The sequence below is a fragment of the Bos indicus x Bos taurus genome, chromosome 3 (genome assembly GCF_003369695.1).
Source record: "Bos indicus x Bos taurus breed Angus x Brahman F1 hybrid chromosome 3, Bos_hybrid_MaternalHap_v2.0, whole genome shotgun sequence".
NCBI classification, from domain to species: domain Eukaryota; kingdom Metazoa; phylum Chordata; class Mammalia; order Artiodactyla; family Bovidae; genus Bos; species Bos indicus x Bos taurus.
Window position 1 is genome coordinate 17,083,894 of NC_040078.1, and position 24,085 is coordinate 17,107,978.

The window sequence follows — 24,085 nt, forward strand, 5'->3', positions numbered from 1 at the left end:
GAGCCCTGTCCTGAGCTTGTGGCAGTTTCCTGCAGGGCAGGGAGGCTGAGCCAAGTTTGCAAGAGGTCAGGTGGGGAGGGCAGAGAGGGGCCCTTACACAGGTGGGCAGAAGATTCCTGGAGGAAGCACCCACCTGTTGTGGCCTGGCCTCTGCCTGGCCTGCTCTGCTGTGCTCCCTGCCCCCAGATTCTCCACTGTCCCCAGTTGCTTCCCCCTGCATCTCCTGAGTTGCCCCCATCCTGGGCCCAGGCCCAGCCACCATGACGGACACACCAGTGGAGGAATCCCTCTTCCAAATCATCCACTGCTACCACGAGTATGCTGCCCGGGAAGGGGATGCAGAGACACTGTCGCTGGAGGAGCTGAAGGCTCTGCTCATGGACAATGTGCCCCGCTTCATGGAGACCTTGGTGCGTGGGGCTGGGTGCGGATACATAAAGTATGGGGTTGCTTGTGGGGCTGGAAGCGATTGGGGTGGGTGAAGGTGCAGGAAGCCATCTCTTAGGAGCACTTCCAGCTAGAGGAGGGGGCGTGTGGGAGGGTGGAGGGCAGGATGTTTTGTGGGAGAAGCGTGGCCCAGCCTGGGTTTATTTTCTGTCCTTCCCTCTCCTGAAACTCTCTGCCTGGCCCCACTCCAGACCAAACACAGCTAATCCCTGAAACTCAGTCCTAACCCCAAACCTGTTTGTTCTTCTGCCTGACCTGCTTCTGGAAAGAAAAGGACCTAAATCCTTCCTCTGCCCACAAGCTAGTTCGGTCAGCGACCTTGCCCCACACCTGACCTTTGAACCCTAGGCCCTTCTCCTGGGGTCTATCCAAGCCTCTCTCATCCACCTCCTGGTCCCAGTGGAGGACAGTTTGGGCTGTGGTGGCTGCTGCTAACCTGCGGGGCTGGGAATGTCATTTCCTCTTCCATCTGAGAGGCCAATAGAGTCCCTCCGAGCAGCCTGGGGGCCCAGCCCTGGAATTCAGGCTGGGCTCAGCCACCTCCTCAGGCTTGTGCCTCTCCTCTGTCATCAGCCCCAGCCCTGTGACTACCCAGCTCCTTGGGGACTGCAAAGCTGGCAGAAGTATCTGTCTCCTGGCCCTTGGCGCCCAGCCCCGGGGTCTCTGGACTGTCACGTCCAGAGTACTTCAGGTGGTGCCCAACTCAAGGCCCTCCATTCCAGGAGAGGCACTTCCCCTGGTCATATCTCATGTCCCCTGCCGGCCTCTGGGACACGTTGGAGGAGAGAGCCTCACCCTCTGTTTATTGGAGTGCAGCCTCGAGAGTCACAGGGCAGTGGGACCAGGGTGACTGGCTAGTCCCTGTTTCTGGGAAAACCTTTTCTTTCCAAGGCCAGTTGCCAATGTCATGCGGCTGTGCAAGGACCCCAGAACCTGCACTGGAGGACTCACTGGGCAAACGTAGCAGCCTGGGCCGTGGTCTGAGAGGAGGGAAGCCGGACGTGCCTGCCCCAGGCTGGAGGCCTCCCGTTTCTCAGGTCAACCAAATTTGCGGAGGAGATAAGACAATAAGTAGATGGTGGGGCCATGGGGGAGATGGAAGGGGAGAATTTCCACAGGGATGAGGACTGCTCCCAGGCCCATGGCTGCTGACAATTGCAGCGACCTCCTTCCTGGAGGCTTTCTGAGAGGTTCACCCCAGCTTTCCTGTGCCCACCAATGAAATCCTGCTGACACCTGCTTCACCCCCACTGCTCAGTGAGCCTCCTGCCTGCACCTACCCTCTGAGCTGGACTCCTCCCTGCTGTCCCTTCCACCTCAAATGCCCCTTTCCTCCCTATGCCAGCCCTGAGCGTTGCATACTTGGGACGTCCCAGCAACTCCAGGGCCCCTAGCTCTGGCCTTTCCCGTCTTTTGTGCTTTCTGGAGGTGACACGGGCACAGAGTCCTAAATAGTTCCCAGGCAGATGACACTGCATGGAGATATCTGACCCCACCTGGTGCTGGCCCAGCAGTAGCTCTGGAGATGCAGACATGAGGGGCAGGGGGCTCTGCCCTGGAGGCTCCCACTGTGGAGGAGGAAGGCATAGCCTTCTACCCTGACGCCCCTGGGCTGGGCTGTCCCTGCAGGGGAGCTGGCACTTTAGCTAGTGGAGAGATAGGCAAGTGGCGCTAGTGGTAAAGACCCGGCCTGCCCATGCAAGAGACCCGGGTTCAATCCCTGGGTTGGGAAGATCCCCTGGAGGAGGGCATGGCAACCCACTCCAGTATTCTTGCCTGGAGAATCCCCATGGACAGAGGAGCCTGGCGGGTTATTGTCCATGGGGTTGCACAGAGTCAGATATGACTGAACCGACTTAGCCCAGAGCCCCTGATGATGGGCAAAGGTGAATTGTGTTGGGCGTGCCCAGTCAACCAGCACATGGAGCCCTGCCTGTACTCTCTGTCTCCCACACAGCCCCAGGTCCAGTTAGCTGAGGTGCCCCCGACACTGCTGCCTGAACATTCTGCAGCACAGAGGGTCCTGGGCACTGACTGAATGAGGAGTTGTCTCCTGCAACCCCCCTCCAGACAGGGCCAGGCCACACTCTCTCACCAACTGCCCCTGTCCTCCCACCAGCAGGCCGAGGAGCGCCTGGCCTTCACTGCAGGGTGGTGCTGGGGTGCATGGTTGACCCTCTGCTCACTCCTCAGGGCCGGAAGGAGCCGTACTACATCACACAGTTGTTCCGGGCGGCAGACAAGAACCAGGACAACCAGATCTGCTTTGAGGAGTTCCTCTACATCTTGGGCAAGCTGGTGAAGGACTACCACTTGCAGTACCACCGGCAGCTGTGTGCCCATTACTGCACCCAGCACAGCCTCTATTAGGGGGAGTGCAGGGGCCTGCCTAGGGAGCAGGTGTGACCTAGCTGTGGGCAGCTGAAGACAGAGCTGTGTGTGTGTGTGTGTGTCTGTGTGTGTGCGCAGTGAACGCTGTGAGGGAAGAGAATAAAGCAACTTTGTAAAGACTTCTGGATGTTGCTCAGTTCCTGGTTCCGTGGATCTGCTCTGGGCCCAGAAAGAAAGATTTGGTCCTACTCTGAGGATCAGTCATTTTGGGTAGTCTGTGCCCCAGGAGCCCCTGTCTGAGGGAGGAGTCAGCCCTGCCCCAGGAGCCCCTGTCTGAGTGCGGAGACAGCCCCTGCCCCCAGGAACCCCTGTCTGAATGGGGAGACAGCCCTTGCCCCCAGGAGCCCCTGTCTGAGTGGGGAGACAGCCCCTGCCCCAGGAGCCCCTGTATGAGTGGGGAGATAGCCCCTGCCCCAGGAGCCCCTGTCTGAGTGGGGAGATAGCCCCTGCCCCCAGGCACCCCTTTCTGAGCAGGGAGACAGCCATTACCCCCAGCTTTTTGTCCGAGAGGGTGGAGTCTCTTCTCTCGGGGAGTCAGCTCTCTGACAAGGAAGCCAGGCCTCACCACTGATGTTCTGGTCACTCATTCACTACACATACCTGATTGGACAGGAGCCACGAGGGAAGAAGTTCTCCCAGCTTCAAAAGAGAGCCCCAACAAAGGCGGAGCAGCTGGGACTTGGAAGGGCCCAGGACAGGGTGGGGAAGATGATGCCGGTAATTGGCATGGGTGGCAGGTCCATGGCCAGTCGGTGAGGGAAGATTGTGAGGTGGGTTTTCCAGACATTGAGTCAGAGATGGGTCAAACTTAAAGTTGGAAGACTGATGAGTGGAATGTGGGTGACTATCAATCAGGGAAAGCTTCCTGGGGAGAGGAGGGTTTGGTTTTGTTTTTGTTAATAAATAAATGATGATGGATATGGGTGTTGTTCTGACTCTGGGCTATTTGTGACTCCCTCATCCCTCCCAGCTCAGACCTGCCCCTGCCCTCTCTCTGTGTTGTTTGTTTTTGTCTCTCCCTGGAAGCCCAGGAAGTTGATGCACAGTCTCTTGGGGGAGGGTCTCGTCTGCCTTTAGGTCCTGCTGGGTCCATCTTGGTGGGTTTCTTCTCTGAGGATGGTCTGAGAACCCATGTCCTGAGTGCACTGTGATAGAAACAATGAGTTATTTGAAGGAGTGATGGGTAATTTTCTGAACCCCTATGCAGGTGATTGGATATCCCAATCAAGTTATTTAAAGGACCTGGTTTGGTTCCCTCTGCCAACTGGACCTGTGAACCAAACATGGGGAGCAGCGCCCTGCAGGCCAAACTGGAGGCCTTTGTTCCTGATCAGTGGCGCTCAGAAGCAGGCCCTCCGTGGACGCCACGTTCACATACTGGCTGATCTTCAATTCTCATCATCTAGGGGTCAGTGCCACTGGCCCCACTTTCCCTCTGGACCTCCCCTGTGGAAGTGCTTATCCTGCTGCACTGAGGTTATGTGTGGCTGTCTGTATCCTCCTCCAAGACAGGGACCCCGTCCTGTCATCTCTGTGACATGGCCCAACGTCAGCACACAGAGTGGAGCTGGGGCTGTGCAGGAGTGGGGCCTGTGGGCTGGAATCCCATGACCAGGGTCTACGTTGCCTCGTGCAGGCCCTTAGTCACATCCAGAGACTGGGAGACAGTTGGCAGGGTGACGCAGGCCACCCTTGCCCCAGGCCCAGGTGGATCCTCCCTGCCTGTCTCACCTGAAATGTACTGGGTTGCACAGGCATTTGATTACAAAGCGGCGGCTCAGCCCAGCCCTCCTGTCCCTTCCTGGGGGTTTCTCCACCGGCCCTGCATGCTCTGTCCTCATTTCCTTAGCCACGGGCTTGGGCCTGGTGTTGAGACACACAGCCAAGACTGAGCTCTTTCCTGTAAACAGGACTAAGTTCCGTTCCCCCAGGTTGCCCCATGTCCGCCAGTCTGATTACAGGCGCTACCTTTTTCCCCTTGTGCTTGCCCAGTTCCTGACACTATCTCCTTCCGGGTCAGCTCAGCCTGGCTCCTGCTCTCCCGGAAGCCCCCAAGGCTGCCTGTCCAGGGAGAGCTTTTCTGGGGCGATGTTTCATGGCCTTGCTGACCAGCAGGCTCCACTGACAAGCACCCGATGCTGGAGGGGATCACGGTTTATGATTCCCTCACTGGACCTGGGGCCTGTTTTCTGTCCTTTCTGGATAAAGGAAGCTGTTTCCACCCGGATGTTCTCAGGAGTGGCTTCAAGGCAGGCATCTCCTGAGGGGTCGGGGCCTGGAAAAACATCATCTCCGTCAATCTCGCCATCACCCTCCTTGAGAGAGGTCAGCGTGAATGCCATCCTGGGCTAGTGAACAAACCCGAAGAAGAATCTCAGAAGAAGCCAGCTTGTTCTAAAGTGTGCTTTTGGCATGTAAGCACCAAAACAAAGCCCGTAGGACCTCAGGCCTCAGTTTCCTCATCTGTCACCCAGGGAGAGTTATATCTGTGATGTCCACTTCACAGTGCTATCAGATGAGTTAGTGGATGCAAAAACACTCTGAAAATATGATGTGCTATTTGGGCTAAGATGTGATTGTGCAGGTCATTGAGAAGTGGGCCTGGACAACCGAAGGTAGGTGCCGAGTGCTTGATCATTGGTTGAAAACTTGTCGTATTTGACGTCATAAACAGCCCTATTTTCCTATCAGGAGGTTGACTATCAAGGAAGGCAGACTGTATTTGGTGGGTGGGTCTATATCCTCCTTTGTTCCCCAAACACTATAATTTAAAGTGGCTGGGTATGATAAAGGGAATTTCTGCCTGGGATAAGGGCTCGATCAAGTGTTCAATTCTTCATTCATTTATTCCCTCAGTAAGTATTAATTGAGTACCTAGTATGTACCAGACCCCAGGATATGATGGGGTTTCTGCTCTAAAGGAGCCCTTAGTCTCAAAGAAAAGACAGGCAATAAACAGATGAACTCCAATATAGCAGAGCAAATGCGTGATGCAGAAGAGCTTGGTAGCATGGATGTGAGGATTCATTCAGCGTTGATAGAGGTGGGGGACAGAGAGTCAGCAATGGACCAGAGCAGATGGTGCCTGGACTGGGTCAGGAAGGATGAGAAGCACTTTATTGGCAGAGAGGTATTCCAGTCAAGTGCAGGAAATGGATGATGTCACAGTAGGTCATGTCACCCAGGTCATTTGAGGCTCTGAACATTGTGTCTCTATGGGCCTCAGTTTCCTCATCTGTAAAGTGGAAATTATGATAGAACATACTTCATTGGATTATATGAGGGTTAAATGGATTGATGTAAATAAAGCTCTTAAACAATGACAGTGGTTCCTGGCACATGGTAATAGCCCAATAAATACCAATCATTATTTTGCTATTGTTTGTTCTTGTTGATTGTCGTTGCTGTTATAGTGTATAGCTGACACTGAGCTGGGTCCTAGGGAGGCAGACACAGGTGACCCAGTCTGGGTCCTCAAGGGTTCACAGCCCAGCTGGGGAGTCGGACTTATCGACGGGGCAGTGATCATGGTGTACGCTCACACAGTGCTGGCTTACTATGTGCTGCTTTAAAAGCCTCACGTGTTTTTTTGTGTAGAAACTTTTAATTAAAATATAATATCTATTAATAAAAGCCCACAAGTCATAAATATTTTGCATCTATTTTTAATGCTCACAACGACACTATCAGGCAGATTTTATTTTGGGGGAGTGGAAGCATTTAGGATTTTAAAATATTTAAATTGTGGTTATATATATTTATATATTTATATAACCTTGGAGTAGGAAATGGCAACCCACTCTAGTATTCCTGCCTGAAAAATTCCATGGACAGAGGAGCCTGCTGGGCTACAATCCATGGGGTCACAAAGAGTCGGACACGACTGAGCTATATAAATATGAAAGTGAAAGTGAAGTCACTCAGTTGTGTCTGACTCTTTGCGACCCCATGGACTGCAGCCTACCAGGCTCCTCCGTCCATAGGATTTTCCAGGCAAGAGTACTGGAGTGGGGTGCCATTTCCTTTTCTAGGGGATCTTCCCGACCCAGGGATTGAACCCGGGTCTCCTGCATTGTAGACAGACGCTTAACCATCTGAACCACCAGGGAAGTCATATATATATATATATATATCTCTCTAACATAAAATTTACCATCCTAACCAGTCTTTAAGTGTCCAGTTCAGTCGTGTTAAATGTATTCCCTTTGTTGTGCATCTGGTCTCCAAAACGCTCATCATCTTGGAACTGAAACTCTATACCCAATAAATAATTACCCCCACAGCCCCCTCCTCCTAGACCTTGGAAACCACCACTCTACTTCTGTTTCTATGAGTTCAGCTACTCCAGGTACCTCATATAAATGGAGATACTGGTCTTTTTGAATGTCTTACTTCACTGTCTATCCTCATGGTTCACCCATGTTGTATCATGTGTCAAGATTTTTCTTCCTTTTTAAAGGCTGAATAATATTCCATTGTATGTACACACCACCTTTATTTATCCATTCATCTGTGGATGGACACTCGGGTTGCTTCCACATTTTGGCTGTTGTGAATAATGCTTCTGTGAACATGAGGGTACAAATATCTTTTTGAGACTCTGCTTTCAATTATTTTGGGTATATACCCAGAAGTGGAATTGCTGCATCAAACGGTAATTTGGTTTTTAATTTTTTGAGGAACCACTCTATTATTTTCCCTCAGGGGCTTCACTACTTTACATTCCTACCAGCAGTGCCCACGTCCCTTTCGAGACTTGTTATTTTCTGTTTTTGTTGGCAGTAGATGTATACATATATACATATATCCCCTCCATCCTGAACCTCCCTCCCACCTCAGTTTTCATTGGGTTATTGGTTTTCTTTTTGAGTTGAGTTGTAGGAGTTCTTTCTGTATTCTGGATATTAACCCTTTCTCATATATACGATTTGCAAATATTCTCTCCTATAGGTTGGAGGTAGACTTTATTGTAATCTCTATTTAATAATTGAGCTAACTAAAGCACAGAGAGGGTAAGTAATTAGCCCAAGGTCACCCAGCTACAAAGTTAATGACAGAATAAAGCCCAAAGGGCTGCAGGAACATGAAGTAGAGAGAGGCTAATCCCATCTGCTTCCTCTAGGAGGCGATGATGGCTTAGGCCTTGGAGAAGCATAAGGAAAATATTGGTTCAATGTATGAAGGATGGAGAGATGGGAGGGGCTTTCTCAGCAGAGTCATGTTCTTATCAGATCATGCCCTGGAGCCTGGGATCCTGTCTGCGCTCTGACACATCTGCACTGCGAAACTGTGTGAACCGCTTCACCTTTCTAGGTCTCGGCTTCCGTGTGTATAGATTGAGGGGGCTCTGTGCCCCGACTTTCTGATAGGCATGTTCTGAGGGTCTGAATAGGTTACACGAATGTCAAGTACTCTGTACAAGAGAAATGATCACAAATCTTCAGCACTGGAACCCAGGTTGGGGGGAAGTACTCACTCCTCCTGAAATCCTGGGGGAATCGCCCACCTCCTAGGGTTGAAGCATTTCTGCCTTCTCCAAAAGTGCCCTCTTTCCCCACCCCCACAGAGTTGTTTTCCTCTATAGCCCAGACTCCTGGGGTCACAGGCACATAATCACTCCAGAGAGGATGGAAGGGTCCCTGCTGTTTATGCAGCGGCTCAGTGCCTCATGCTCGTAGGGGGACCCCAAGCCAGAGTCCATCTCCTGGGACACAGTGCTGCCCCACCCAGAGGTGTTGTGAAGGTGTGGGGATAGCAGCAGAGAAACGGACTTAACCCTTAGCAGCCCACATCCCCACTGAGTCCAGCCACACACATAACAACAATAATGGAAATACTCTACCTTCCGTTACTAAAAACCCAGCAACTAGGACAAGTGTTCTTAACCTGTTGGAGGCCTTTGGACCCTTTTGACAATGTGATGAATGCTGTGGAGGAATGAGCTTATGTGCATGCACTTAAAATGAGGCATTCAACTTCAGTTCTATTTCCGAGATGCACAGGGAAGCCTTGCAAATAACCACAGCAACAGTGGGAGGGACTTAGGAGCGAGCTTCCATGGTTGGCCATGCCAGGGGACGCTAGCAGCCCACAGGCAGAATCTTTACCATGCCCTCTTCCTGGCTTCTCCTCCTGGGCATCACTGCCTGGCACTTGCCTTCCTCCTTCTACCTTTCCTGTGCTCCCCCTCAGGACTTTTCATTCTGCACGGTGATTGCCCCATTCTCCTTGTTGGGAAACTTGAGGCTGTAGCAACACTGGAAGGGAGTAGCTGCCTCTGAGTGGCCCGAGGCCCTGGGCAGCTGGCCAATCCTGGCTGCTATAAAAGGGAGCCGACACTGAGCCCTGCATGTCTTTTGGCAACTCTGTTTTGGGGAGACCTGGTAAGTGGAACTGTGGTCTGTCCGTCACTGAGGGCTTCCCCTGGGGTGGGCTGAGGAGTGCAGCAGCCTTCTCAGAGGAGGGGAGAGAAAGCTCGCTGGTATCTGGACAGGGTCCAGAGGAACATGAGCCTGGGGTTGAAGAAGGGGCCGAGGGCTCTAGGACTTTTGAGTGAGGGCACGTTTGGGCCCTTCCTGGGCAGAGGATGAGGCCATGGGGAGAGCTGGCAGGCACTGTGTGTGCTTGGGTACCCTGCTGCCTCCCACACCCTCATCTACATCATCCCACCCCTTCCCCTTGTAGCCATAGCCCTCTGCTGGCTTTAGCTACTTGGATGGTGTCATCCAAGGCAAAGCCATCCCCTGGGGAAGGAGCTTCCTGAGTGTCCCCACAGGCACCTTGCCCACTTCGGGCTTGCCCGGGTGCTCCGTCTTCCAGGTGGGGCAAATCCTTGGACACCATGCTGACGGATCTGGAGTGTGCCATTAACTCCCTGATTGACGTCTACCACAAGTACTCCCTGAAAAAAGGGAATTACCACGCCGTCTATAGGGATGACTTGAAGCAACTGTTAGAGACAGAGTGTCCTAAATTTATGAAGGTGAGGAGGAACTGGGTGTGGTTGGGGTTCTCGGCCTGGCTTTGATGAAGCCCTGGGTCACTGATCACCTGCGTGGCTCTGAACAGACAGCCATACCTCAGCTTCCCTGAGATCTTTACCCTCTGACTTCTCTCTCTCCAATCTTCACAGAAAAAGGATGCGGACACTTGGTTCAAAGAGTTGGACATCAATCAGGATGGTGGAATTAACTTCGAGGAGTTCCTCGTGCTGGTGATAAAGGTGGGCCTGGAAGCCCATGAAGAAATTCACAAAGAATAGCAGACCTATTGGGCCTGGGGCTAGGCCCCTGGACTCGTGCCTGCAGAGTAATAAAATAGTTGATACCTCAGGTCTCTCCTGATTGCGCTTTCTGTTTGTGGAATGAGGCTCCTGTGGGGGTGGAGGGAGGGTTGGAAAACCCAAAGGAAGAGAAACGAACCTGTGTTGCCCCCGCTACCCATCTATCAGCAGCCCTCTGTGCTTGCCACCAGTCTGCTCTCCTCCCTGTGTTCTTCCCAGGCGATTCCTGAGCCTTTCCAGCCCCACAATCCTGAGTCCTGAGTTCCAGGATTTAAGGATTCTAGAAAGTCCAAGATGTTATAGTTGTAGTATGAGTGATATGCGTGATATATGACATGGGTGATTTGAGAACAGGGTGACATAAAGAAAACTCAGAGTATTCTCTAAATTTTAATTTCCAGCAAAATGTCTTAGATGTGACTTTTAGGAAGTTAGGGAGATAGCTATGTAGAAGTGTGTGTGTGTGTGTGTGTGTGTGTGTGTATGAGAGAGAGAGAGACAGGGAGAGAGAGAGAGTAATTCTATGCTGTGGTGTGACTTTAGGTGGATGTTACATTAAGTAACACTAATAAGCCCCCTGGCCTCCGCACTTGTAATTTCTTCTAAAGAGGTTTAGGAAGCTTTCCTTCTCTCTCCATTTCCAACCTCTTAACTTTATTCAATAATAAAGAAAGGACTTCCCTGGTGGCCCAGTGGTTAAGAATTTGCCTTCCAATGCAGGAGACATGGATTTGATCCCTGGTCCAGCAGATAACACCTGCTGCAGGGCAACTAAGCCCACGCACCACAACGACTGAGCCCATCCTCTCTAGAGCCCCCGAGCCACAGCTAGCGAGAAGGCCTGGAACTCCAACTGAGACTCAACACGGTGAAATAAATAAATAGATACTAAAAAATAAAGGAAAGTCCAGATAGGCTAATACATTAATAAAACACAATGTGAAGAATAAGGTATTCAATTGTTTTCCTGTGGGGTGAATGCTTCGATAATCAGTGACTTATCTAAAATAATCTCCCCGTCATTACTCCGGGTTTCCAAGGGTCTGGTGAAACAGGAGGGCCGGAAAATGAATGGGCATCTCTCACCAGAACCCAGCCAGCAAGCTGAGTTTCCATGCTGCATCTTTGGGACATTTACCGTTGTCCTCACTTAGCAGAAGGGGTGGTGATGTTAGTTATGGAGAAGGGGGTTGGGAGCTGTCACCAGAGTCTCTGCACCAGGGATTTTGACTTGGTCTATCTTGCCTGGAAAATCCCATGGACAGAGGAGCCTGGTAGGCTACAGTCCATGGGGCTGCAAACAGTCGGACACGACTGAGCGACTTTACTTTACTATGGTACATCTTGGGGCTTCCTAGGTGGCGCTAGTGGTAAAGAACCTGCCTGCTAACCCAGAAGATGTAAGAGACTCGGTCAGGAAGATCCCCTGGAGGAGAGCATGGAACCCACTCCAGTATTCTTGCCTGGAGAGTCCCCATGGACAGAGGAGCCTGGCGGGCTACAGTCCATAGGGTCACAAAGAATCAGATACAACTGAAATGACTGAGCAAGCTTGCACGCATGGTACATCTCTGGAACAGAACTGAAGTTGAGTACACCATTCTGATTGTATGTGTATATGCTCATTCCTCTGAGTCTTTCATCACTAAAAAAGGATGCAGACACCCCTCAAATGTTAATAACATTTGTTCTGGCTTCTGTATTTTTAGTAATGAAAGGTAGAGTGTGTATTTCCATTATTGTTGTTTTGTTTGTGGCTAGACTCGGTGGGGTGGGTAGCGGGTGGGGAACATGTGCTGCTAAGGGCTAAATTAGTTTCTCTGCTGCTGCCCCACCCCTTCACAACTCTTCTGCTCTGTGAAGCTGGGGAGGGGGCACTGTGTCCCAGGAGATGGATGCTGGCTTGGAGTCCCTCTGTGTGCATCAGGCACTGAACCACTGCATAAACAGCAGGGAGCCTTCCACCCTCCCTGGGATGATTGTGTGCCTCTAACTCCAGGAGCCTGGGCTGTAGAGGAACCCAACTCTGTGAGGGTGAAGGTGGGGGAAGGAGGGGACCCTTGGTGAAGGCGGAAGTGCTTCAACCCCAGGAGGAGAAAAGGAGTTGGCCAATCCACCCCCCACCCCCCCACCCCCTGGATTTCAGGAGAAGCAAGTTTCTCCCTCACTCAAGAAAATGCCACTCAGATGAACTGGGTCCCAATGCTGAAGATTACTCACCCCAGATCACTGGGCTTTTCCTTTGTGGTAGGGTTTACTCATACAGAAATGCAAATGAACAGGGAAAGATTACAGCTTAAACCCTTATTCACAGAGCAAGTCTTTAATTACCAGCTAGCTTTGTTATCAGCTAATGTATTAGTGAAAATGGTTGGCAGTCAGCAGAGAACTGAGACTGGGGCATAGAATGGGATGGGGGATCTAGTCACTAAATATGGAGGTGGGCTCCCTCTGTGCAGGCGTGGGAAGGTTGGAGACAAAAGCTCTTCCTTCTCAGTTTTCCTGGAGGATCTCTTTATCTATTCCCCAAAGCCAAGTGTGTGCGTGCTCAGTCGGTCAGCCGTGTCTGACTCTCACCCAACTCAGGAGTGTGAACACACTCTGTACATGGAGGAGGCTCTCACTGCAGTTCTGAGAGGCACCTTTAAACGTGAGCAGCTTGTCCAAACGTGGCCCAGGGCAAAGAATATGGGAAAGGTTGTCATGGTTCACCAAGAAGCATCCCAGGCCTCACTCAATATTTAGGGAACATAATGGGTGAATGCACAAAAGGAGAGGGCAGCCCCATTCTGCCTCAGTTATCCACATTGGTGGTGGTGGTGTGTATATGTGTGTGTGTGTGTGTATTTGTGTGGATATTTGTATGTGTCTGAGTGAGGGTGAGGGGCAACATATCCCAGTGCTTCACTCTCCTTGAAAATGCACGTTAGACTTGTTGCTAATGGATTCTTTTGGGTGGGGTGATGGTGGGGGCTTTACTATTGTTAACTGTGCTCTGCTGGTTGAAAGTCCAATGAGTCCACTTTCTCTGAGTCCTCTCAGAGGACCATGGCGAAGGCAGCCCAGAATGCCCTCTGGAGTTTCACCATAAGTGATGGGCCAGTGATTGTGAAGAATTGTATTGACCCTGAGATGTCAAACGGTTGATACCCAAGCTCATGGTTGAATGTGGGAGGTAGACCAGCTGGCACTGGCCACCTGAAGGATGAGGTGGAGATGAGTGAAGCCATCTTTGGAAGGTCTGTGGAGGAGGCAGGCTTGCAGACTGTCATGTACAAACAAGGCTGTGCCCATTACAGGACCTACTGGGCAGAGTCAGGCAGGGCTTGTAGCCCAGAGCAAGGTGTTTCAGTTTCCTGTTGCTGCAGCAGCAAAAGAAGAACAAGGTGGTGGAAAGTTGAGAAATAGGTGGTTTAGTAGGAAGCCTCATGTCATTTTGAACCCACAAAGAACTTGGCTCACCAGTTGAGGCAGATCCGGCCTTAAAGGATGACTTGTCTGAAATCCCACTTCTCCACCCAGGCTCCCCACCCAAGACCCAAGACTCCTGACTTCAGCCAAGTGCCTTGCAGTTGTGACAGAATTATTAAAGAGCACGGGGAGTATTTGGAATTGGGCAACTGGTGTCTAGGAGCTGAACAGACAGCTTATTCCAGAGGAGAAGACTTCCTTGTACATCCTTCTACTTGGGAGCCACAGTGATTCTGGTTGGGTCCAGATATCAGCCTAGATTCTGGCCTCCTGACCTAGGGAATTCAGCCTAAATTCAGATGGGCTGAGAAGAGGGAAAAAAGTGTTATTTGCTCAGTTGTGTCACCTCTCTGTGACCCCATGGACTGTAGCCCGCCAAGCTTCTCTGTTCATGGAATTCTCCAGGCAAGAATACTGGAGTGGGTAGCCATTCCCTTCTCTAGGGGATCTTCCCAACCCAGGGACAGAACCCTCGTCTCCCGCATTGGCAGGTGGATTCTTTAACATTGAGCTACAAGGGAAGTCCAGAAGGAGAGGGAAGGTGCTATCCTTCTGGAAGGCAGTGTGAAAGGAAAAAAAAATCATCTCGAACCTGGAGAAAGACAAAATGGTGATTGCTTAAATCTTTGATCTCAGGCTAGAGTTTGTCTGAGTAGAAGCAAGTCTTCGCTGCTTGTTAACCTTCCATCATCTGGCACTTTGGGAAGTGTAACATGGTCAGCACAGTATGTTTGGTTAACAGGTCACAATGGATAAAGAAGTAGGCAGTTCACATCTGCTTGGTGTGGTAATATGATTCTATAGCTTGGCAGAGATGTTAAACCTCTATTTATTTCCACATGAGACATACTCCATAGCCGACTTTGAGGCCATGCAAAGTTGAATTGAAAAAGGCAGCATATGAGCTCTGTATGTGTGTGTGTGCTAAGTCGCTCAATCATGTCCGATTCTTTGCGACTCCATGGATTGTAGCCCACCAGGCCCCTCTGTCCATGGGATTCTCCAGGCAAGAATACTGGAGTGGGTTGCCATGCCCTTCTCCAGGGGATCTTCCTGACCCAGGGATTGAATCTGTGTCTCTTATGTCTCCTGCATTGGCAGGCGGGTTCTTTACCACTAGTGCCACCTGGGAAGCCCCATATAAACTATCTACATTTGTTCAAATAATATTATGCAAAAGAGAAAAACTCAAATATATACATGACACTGAAACAAAATAGTCATTAGAAGCAATTACTTATCTTAAATTAAGTGACAATTCAGTATTATTCCAGTGTTTAGCTTTGGAAACAGGAACTGTTATAGATACAGTCATCATAAAAATAAAATCAAGACATTCACATTTGAGGTTGTTGCTTTGATTTTTATCTCCCTATTAAACCTTGAGTCATATTTAAAAATCTTAGTCATTCCTTTCCTGAATGTCTTTATATATTCTCAAATATTCTTCAAACCAGCTTTTAAAAATCTTTGCTGATTCTCTCATTAATGAACTAAAACAAGAATTTTGACACAGGCTCACTATATTTGTTGATAATTTTGCTTTTAAGTACTAGACTTTGTGATAGCTTATCTCTTTTGTTTCTTATAACACCCCTATAAGACTGATACTTGCTATTTCCATTTTACACATAAGGAGGTTCAGAGAAGTTAAGAAACTCAGCAAAATTTATTAATCTGGCAAATGGCAAAGCTAGGATTAGATCTGCGGGTGTCTCCAGGCAGGAAACCCCAGTTCAGACATGGAAGTGCTTTTCTTCTAGTTGATTTCCAACCTGTGTTTGCAGAGGGCCCGCCCTTCCTCTTCTGCCCTTCTTGGTCTCTTTGTCCTTGCCCCCTGCAGTTACAGGGACGGACTTTCTCTCTTGGACTTCTTTCTTCTGTCTCCAGGTCCTCACCCTCACTTGGGCCTGAATTACTGTGGTTATTTTTTTTTTCCTGGTATGAGCAATCCTCCAGACAATGACTGTAGAACTGGGGATTAACATTTTGTGTTCCATAAGCTCTTAGGGACTGTCCCTCCTTTTCGGTTAAGGAGTCTTCCTTCTAGTTTTAGGAGTGGTGAAAATTTCCATGTGAATAATTGTCTTGTTTGCAAAATCATGGTCTGAACTGGCTGCTTAGGTCAGGGCATAGACCTTTAGCAACTCTTTCAAATGATCTGTACCCATTGCTCTTTCAGTGGGCAGAAGTTTCTTCTTCCTCCTAAAGGGACCTCATTAGCAGCAGAAAGCATAGAACTATATCCTGCATCCAGAGTCAGAGATTCTTCATCAGCCTAGCCCAGTAAGGGCTCCACTCGGTTCAGCTTGCTCAGCATCTTGCTTTGTTATGGCATATTTCTCTTCTGTGCTTTCCAGAGCAAAATATCAAACACAAATAAAATGCTCTGGATTTCTTTCCTGCTTTGGTCCTAGAACTCTCCACTATAATGTAATTCATTAAGACCCCATCATAAATGTCATACTTAAAGGAAAAACATTAGACATTTATTTTTTTTTGAAGTATAGTTAATTTACAATGGTGTGTTAGTTTCAGGTGTATAGCACAGTGATTCAGTTATACATACATATATATTATTTTTCAGATTCCTTTCCCCCATTGGATATTACAAAATATTGAGTATAGTTCCTATGTGCTATACAGTAAGTCCTCATTGGTCATCTGTATAGTTGTGTGTATATGTTAATCCCAAACTTCCAATTTATCCCTCCCCTCTACTTCCCCTTTGGTAACCATTAGTTTGTTTTCTATGTCTGTGGGTCTATTTCTGTTTCATAAATAAATTTGTTAGTATCCTTTTATAAAGAGTCCACAGATAAGTAATATCATATATTTGTCTTCCTCTGTCTGATGTATTTCAGTTAGTATGATAATCTCTAGATCCCTCTATGTTGATGCAAATGGCACCATTTCATTCTTTTTCATGGCCAAGTAATATTTCACAATATATATAAATATATACCACGCCTTCCTTATCCATTCACCTTTTGATGGACATTTAGGCTGTTTCCACAGACATTAATTTTTAATAACAGGAAAAACACAAGGATGCCTCCATTACCACTTCTATCTAATATTAGTATTGTGGGGCCCTAGCCAGTGCTATAAGACAAGAAAAACTAAATGAGAAGTAATGGGACATCTGGAGACACTGAGCTTGTGGAGCAAACCAATACCCCACGGGGCACTCTTGTCTCTGAATTTCATCACCTCCTCTGTTTCTCCATCTGAATAACTGCTACTCTTGTATATTTTTTCAGGAATGTGTCCAGCCAAGTTGGACTTAGTTCTTCCCTTGAGGCTATTAATGTCATTACTGGAAAACACACTGATTAGCTGGTGTTTCTTAGTTTTCTTTGGAGGCTGAAGGGCTTTTTCTGCAGCCTGCATCCGGAACACTCAGGCTTGGAGCAGAATCAGTTCAGTTCAGTTCAGTTGCTCAGTCATGTCCGACTCTTTGCCACCCCATGAATCGCAGCACGCCAGGCCTCCCTGTCCATCACCATCTCCTGGAGTTCACTCAAAACTCACAGAATAGAGGGTGCTATACTCTGGGACTCCAGAGGTCATCAGATATTAATACTGAATCCTCTCCTCTAGGAAAAGGTTCAGAAATTTAGAAATTTACAGTCTGAAGTAGGAACCTCAGAAATCATTTCTGACGCACTCCCCTCTTCAGTTTTCTATTCTGGGTCTCACAGAGAATTACTTTTTCAATAATTTTTAAAAAATGCTTTAATCTGCCTTCTTTTTACTCCAGAAATATTCTGCCAACTATTCCATGCTGTTGAAGGGTTTGGAGGTATCCTGTACAAATCCTTCAAACTCAGCCAGTTCCAGCATAGACAGTTGACAGTCAACATCACATCTGCCCCATTAACCAGACTTCTGACACAATTCCAGCTACTGTTTCAAAACGCAACTGGCTCCAAATTCCAGGAAAATCAATTGATCCACAAGGCAGATGAGGATCTTCCAAGGAACTTCCAAATGCAATAAGTATGATCATTTACAACTACCTGTTTTTATTTTCCCAGTTAACTGCTCAAGTTTCCACAAATCATACTAAGAGGGTGTCTGGTATCTGCTTCTTGAGCCTGGGGCTCACTCAGGCCAGTGGGGAGTCTGAGGATCATTCTGCTCTCATGAACAGCAGTAGTCTCTTGTGTTTGCTTCTATTCATTATAAAAGCTGATGTTGAAGGCCATCTGCACAATTCTGTGGATGATGCATTTCTAGCAAGCTGCTGGGAAGCCCTCTATAAAGGCCAGGCACTGCGGCCGCTGTAGAGGACACTGCCACCCAAAGCACATGGGAAGGTTGGGTTTGGAAGAGTTTCCATCAATTTTATTGTTCTTGTGTTTCCTTTGTCACTGGCATGATCTCCCCTTTTGCTCACCATATTAATTTGGTTTCAGGAAAGTTTTCCTGCTGTGGATCCGACTGGGGCCAAATGTCTCTCTTGCCTCATATCTCTAGGAGATTTCTCTTCCCCATTGGGCCAGCAGTGATGTTGACTAACTGCCTACCGGGGTGGGGATGGGGGAGGGTCAGAGGGCACGTATCTCAGTGCCATTGCCCCACAGAGCAAAGCAGAACTGCTTCAAGATAGCTCTCTGTTTTCCCTATTCTGAAAGCAGGTAAACAGCTCCTGTTTCAGGCTTTAATCCATCTGTATTTGGACACTTGTGGCTGATCCATCACTCACGCAGTTCTCACTTATAGGGTTGTGGACTTCTCCAGTTCTGGGGCTCTCCTGGCTGGGAAGGGGTGGCCCTTGCTCCCTCTCGCTTCCTCGCTTGTTCTCTGATGGGGGATGCAGCTGGAGGGAGCAGAGACCTCTGCTGAATTTCTTTTGGATGTCTGCCTTTCCCCGACCTGAGTTTTTATTGTCTTCCTCTAGTGTTTCTGCACCGGGGTAGGAAAAGGCCCTGGTGATTACTGAGCTGAATCCTGTGGGGCTGAAAACTTCTCAAGAGGCCTCATCTCCCGTGTATGTCAGCCTCAGCTTCTGGGACACTATAGACAGATTCACCATATGGGATCAGGTCACCAGAAAATAGCCATTTTATTCACAGATAGGTGAGAGGATGGCCATTTTCATTTTCTCAAGGTTTTTAGAGGTTGTCTCAGAAAAAGCTCCTTCTCAGACCTATCTTCAGAGCTTTGGAATTTCCCATTGGCTGATGCCCTGAGTGGAATTCAAAGTCCCAGTCAGGTGCCTTGGCCTGTATGGGGCCCTTAGCTGCTTTCTCCAGTGAGATGTGTCTGTCTCTCTTTTCCCTCCTTCTATGGACCAGAAATTACTGCCTGCTCCCCCACCCACCCCACTTCTGGGACACAAGTCAGTCTGGAGGGCCTCAGCCCAGAGACTTTTGTGACAGGTGTCCCCCTTTCCCCTGACTCGAACAGGTCGAGCCTGCCTGGTGCACCCTTGGGCCCTGATGCCTCCTCCAGCAGTTTCTGGAGCACAGGGTCTAGCAACAACAGTCACCTTCTCAGGTTTCTGGGAAATCCCACTGGGGCCATGTAACTCTGCACAGCTCCAAGTACACCTTTTGTGGCCTCTGCTTCTCCACCAGTTATGGACGCTTTTTCTACATGAAGCCCATATGGTTCTTGCAGAGCCTCTTGACCTCCTTCATCTCTTTTTTTTTCTCTTACAGTTTTCAGCCAGGTTCCCAGTCCTGCCTGGAATGCATGCTCCCCTGAGGCTGTAATGTCAGCTTTCATCAACCACAGTCCCTCTTCACAGCGGACTGGCTCCACCAATCGCTCTAGGTTGGGTCAGAGCCTCAGTGTAGCCTCATTCCCAGAACCCACTGATCCAAGCAATGTGTGCCTGCCCCCTTCTACGAAGGGGCTCAGAGTCTTAAGAAATTCAGTCTGAGGTAGAAAAGCTAACAAATCATTCTCCCCCACCCCCTACCCAGCACAATATGTAGTATTTGCTTTATTTAAAATAATTTTGGATTTCCCTGGTGGTCCAGTGGTTAAGAATCTGCCTGCCAATGTGGAGAACGTGGGTCTGATCCCTGGTCTTGGAAAATTCCACATGCTGCTGGGCGACTAAGCCCATGTGCCACAACTAAACTGAGCCCACGCTCTGCGAGCCCACACTCTACAGCAAAAGAAGGCATGACCATGAGAAGCTGCAGCTGGAGAGTGACCCCGGCTTGCCACAACCTAGAGAAAGCCCTTGTATACCAACAAAGATCCAGGGCAGCCAAAATAATAAATAAAAATTTTTAAAAATTACGGATTTTTTTTTGTAGGAGCAAATCACTTTTTTTTTTCTTTAAAAGGCATTTTATTTTATTAAATTGACATATGGTTGATTCACAATGCTGTATCAGTTTCAGTTGTACAGCTAAGTGATTCAGCCACACACACACACACATATTCTCTTCCCCCCCATTATGATTTTTCTCAGGGTACTGAATACAGTTCCCTGTGCTATACGGTAGGGCCCTGTTGTTTATGTCATAAGTTTGCATCTGCTAATCCCAAACTCTCAGCCCACCCCTCCCCCACCCCTCCCCCTTGGCAACCACAAGTCTATTCCTACGTCCCTGAGTCTGTCTCTGTTTCATAGGTAGGTTCATTTGTGCCACAGTTTAAATTCCACGTATAAGTGATACAATATGGTATTGGTCTTTCTCTTTCTGACTTACTTCATTTAATATGAAAATCTCTAGTTCCATCCATGTCGCTGCAAATGACATTATTTCATTCATTTTCATGGTTGAGAAGTATTCCATTGTATGCACATATCACATCTTCTTTATCCACTCATCTGTCCATGGACATGGCTAGTAACAACCATTCTTAAAGCATTCTTGGCTACTCTGCTAGCGTGCCTGGTGACTCTCAGAGAATTACATTTTTCAGCAAACAAAAAAGTTATTTAGTTTCTTCCTTCTCTGCTTTCTGGAATACTTTACTAATCACTCGGTTTCTGTCCGGAGTACTAAAGGCTTCCTATAGATTCACAGGTATTTGCTGCTTTATTTTGCCTTGTAATGAACTTATATGCTATGTATAGTCTTTTGCATGTCTCAAAATGATATGGAATGCAGTAGTAAGCGGGGGAACAAAAACAAGAAAGAAGCGCTCATCTGGAGTTCTTCAAGCAGTCTCACCCCTTCGAACTGTATCCTCCTGGGCAGCAGTGACTACTACTGTTCAGTGGTATAAAGTTACAGTACTGGGAGATGAAAAAGACCTAGGGATCTGCTGTACAACACAGTCAGTTCAGATCACCCAGTCATGTCTGACTCTTTGGGACCCCATGGACTGCAGCATGCCAGGCCTCCCTGTCCATCACCAACTCCCAGAGTTTACTCAAACTAATGTCCATTGAGTCAGTGATACCATCCAACCAACTCATTCTCTGTCATCCCGTTCTCCTCCTGCCTTCAATCTTTCCCAGCATCAGGGTCTTTTCCAATGAGTCAGTTCTTCGCATCAGGTGGACAAAGGATTGGAGCTTCAGCTTCAGTGCCTACATAGTGCCTACAGTTAAAGATATGGTATCATGCACTGAATCACAAGCTGGAATCAAGCAAGATTCCTGGGAGAAATATCAACAACCTCAGATATGCAACTGATGTCACTCTAAAGGCAGAAAGTAGAAAGTAAAGAGGAACTAAAGAGCCTCTTAATGAGGATGAAAGAGGAAAGTGAAAAGCTGGCTTGAAACTCAACATTCAACAAACTAAGAATATGGCATTTGGTCTCATTAATTCATGGCAAATAGAAAGGAAAAAGTTGTGGTGGATTTTATTTTCTTGGGCTCCAAAATTACTGTGGACAGTGACTGTAGCCATGAAATTAAAAGATGTTTGCTCCTTAGAAAAGAAAGCTATGACAAACCTAGACAGCATATTAAAACACAGAGACATCACTTTGGTGGTATAGTCAAAGGCCCATGTAGTCAAAGCTGTGGTTTTTCCAGTAGTCATGTATGGATGTGAGAGTTGGACCATTAAGAAGGCTAAACACCAGAAAATTTATGCTTTTGAATTGTGGTGATGGAGAAGACTCTTGAGAGTCCCTTGGACTCCAAGGAGATAAAATCAGTCAATTCTAAAGGAAATCAACCCCGAATATTCATTGGAAGTACTGATACTGAAACTCCAATACTTTGGCCACCAGATGTGAAGAGCTGACTCACTGAAAAAGACTCTGATGGTGGGAAGGATAAAAGGAGAAAAGGGCAGTAGAGGATGAGATGCTTAGATAGTATCACCGACCCAATGGACATGAGTCTGAGCAAACTCCAGGATATAGTGAAGGACAGGGAAGCCTAGTGTGCTGCAGTTCTTGGGGTCACAAAGAGTTGGACACGACTTAGTGACTGAACAACAACAACATCGTGCACTCGAGTGTGTGTTAAGATGGTAATCTCACCCTAAGTGTTCTTACCACAAAAACCAAAAACAAAGCCAAAGGCACTCAAGGAAGTTGTCAGGGGTAATGGATGTGCTTTTGACCTCGATTGTGGTGATGGTATCACCGGTGTTTGAAAATGTCTAAATTCATTAAGTTTTACACATTAAATATGTGCAATTTTTGTATATCAGTTATGCCTCAATAAAGCTGTTTAAAAAATAGAGTTAATTTCACCGGAAAAAGTAAAAAGAAAGGGAGCAGTGACCTTGGACAGGCTCTGCCACACCCAATTTCCTAACATAATCACAGCCTTGTATCAACATCGGTTGTCTAATTCAGAAGGGGTAAAGTAGCCCATGACACTGAGTAATCTGGATGTGATTTCAAAATAGAGTTGTGACATGATTTGCTCAGTTCAGGATGAACACAGCACTACAAGTCTCTTATTTTCTTGCCATCTGGCTCCTACCCATCTAGTTTCTCTTCCTTCTGCAGCCTCCCCATTCCTGAAATGCCCAAACACTCCAGTGGCTTTCTTAGTCCATCGGTAGGATCTGTTCTGCCTTCACAAGCCAAGGAGATAGGGATCTAGGGTCTCACTAGTTGCCTCCCCCAAAGCAGTTGCTTCTTGTGGTTGTAAGGTGTGGCCACTGAAACCTCCTGGTCTGGGCAGTTTTAGGGACAAATTGCTAGCCCACTACTGCAGAGATGTGCTACAGGGGTGGTCTGGGTCCTCATTTAGGCAGTACCTGTTGCCATGGTAACCATGCTACTACAAAGCATGTAGTGGAGTCTAGAGTACTGAATGGAGATCACTAGGCTAGGTTTCAAAAAGATTTTATTTCAGAATCCTTGATAACCTCTTCCTACCTTGGAGCTTTGATCCTGGTCATCATAGCCCAACTTGACAGCTTCTCTAATAGCCAAATTTGGGAATTGTGATGGTAAAGTGGGGGGAAGGCATAGAGGGATTGGTGTCTCAGTTCCTGAAAACCCTTGGATCCTTTCTGAAAAATGCTCCAATGATTAGCTTTGCATTCTAGAAAAAACTGAGGGAGAAGTCTCCCTTCCCTTACAGACAGAAAAGATTTTTGTCCACTTGCCAAAACTGAAGATAAGGCTGATTATTTTGTTCAAACAACAAGAAGCAATTGCTTCCCTGCCCTTTTTAGCTCCATCACCACCTTATCAGAGAGCCTTTCCCATCCTAGAACTCCCTAGGCTGTTCAGTGAGGGCAGGTTCATGTCTGTTCTGTTTGTGGCTGCTTTCCCAAGTGCCTGCCCAGCAGTGACCAGCAGATATGAAGGGCTAGGAGGTGTTTGCCAGGTGAAGGAACCCACGCTGCCCTTCTGCTCACCACTGCTCAGAGGTTAGAGTTGATCTGAGCCTGCTTCCACATCTCCAGGAATGGAATCCCTTTAGACCCAGAACTTCCCATCCTTTACAGCAGGGGCCTTCAACCTTTGGAAGCTAATGCCTGATGATCTGAGGTGGAGCTGATGTAATAATAATAGAAATAAAATGCACGATAAATGTAATGAGCTTGGATCATTCGGAAACCATCCCCCTACCCTGGTCCATGGGAAAATTGTCTTCTACAAAACCGACTCCTGATGGCAGAAAGGTTGGGGACCACTGCCTTAAAGTGATGTCATCCTCTTTTCCCCCCTCTCCTTGCTTACCTGGGAGTGTGTTTCCCTCCCAGAGAAGCGTCTTTTAGAGAGGGTGCTTATGTAAGGGCAGGCACTCATATTTATTGTCTCTACCCAGAGCTGGCTCTGGGATAACTTGGAGGGTGATCCCATCTTGGTGGGCTGCAACCTGCCCCTTCTGATCACCCTGCCTCACCTTCAGCTCTGTGTGTGCCCCTCCCCATGTCTTGAGTGTGACTAACAAAGTCATTTCAGCTGCTCTGAGTACTTTGTGGGTGATTTTAAACTTGGATATAATTTCAGTTTGATGTAATTTACTTTGATAATTCCAAACTCACAGAGAAATTACAGGTGCAGTACAAGAAATTCCCATATATGCTTTACTCAGATTTATCAACTTAATTCACTGTTTCCATGCATTATGAAAATTTAGTGAATATACAT

The 24,085-nt window shown here is 48.0% G+C and overlaps 2 protein-coding genes across 2 annotated transcripts; both read left to right on the top strand.

The window, feature by feature from the left end:
* The first annotated feature begins 260 nt into the window (after window positions 1–260).
* On the top strand, window positions 261–2,817 carry LOC113882897 (protein S100-A15A). The gene is made up of 2 exons (XM_027526095.1): window positions 261–410; window positions 2,641–2,817. Exons 1-2 carry the CDS (start codon window positions 261–263, stop codon window positions 2,815–2,817), a joined length of 327 nt encoding a protein of 108 aa, XP_027381896.1.
* A 6,100-nt stretch (window positions 2,818–8,917) lies between these two features.
* Window positions 8,918–10,169, top strand: S100A8 (S100 calcium binding protein A8). The gene is made up of 3 exons (XM_027538321.1): window positions 8,918–9,221; window positions 9,658–9,820; window positions 9,971–10,169. The coding sequence occupies exons 2-3, from the start codon at window positions 9,680–9,682 to the stop codon at window positions 10,097–10,099; spliced, it is 270 nt and encodes an 89-aa protein (XP_027394122.1). The 5' UTR covers window positions 8,918–9,221; window positions 9,658–9,679; the 3' UTR covers window positions 10,100–10,169.
* Window positions 10,170–24,085: the final 13,916 nt, after the last annotated feature.

Coding starts and splice junctions, on each gene's coding strand:
- LOC113882897 (XM_027526095.1), top strand. CDS start 261: ATGACGGACACACCAGTGGAGGAATCCCTCTTCCAAATCATCCACTGC. Junction 411..2,640: donor CCCGCTTCATGGAGACCTTG/GTGCGTGGGGCT, acceptor CTCACTCCTCAG/GGCCGGAAGGAGCCGTACTA.
- S100A8 (XM_027538321.1), top strand. CDS start 9,680: ATGCTGACGGATCTGGAGTGTGCCATTAACTCCCTGATTGACGTCTAC. Junction 9,821..9,970: donor AGTGTCCTAAATTTATGAAG/GTGAGGAGGAAC, acceptor CAATCTTCACAG/AAAAAGGATGCGGACACTTG.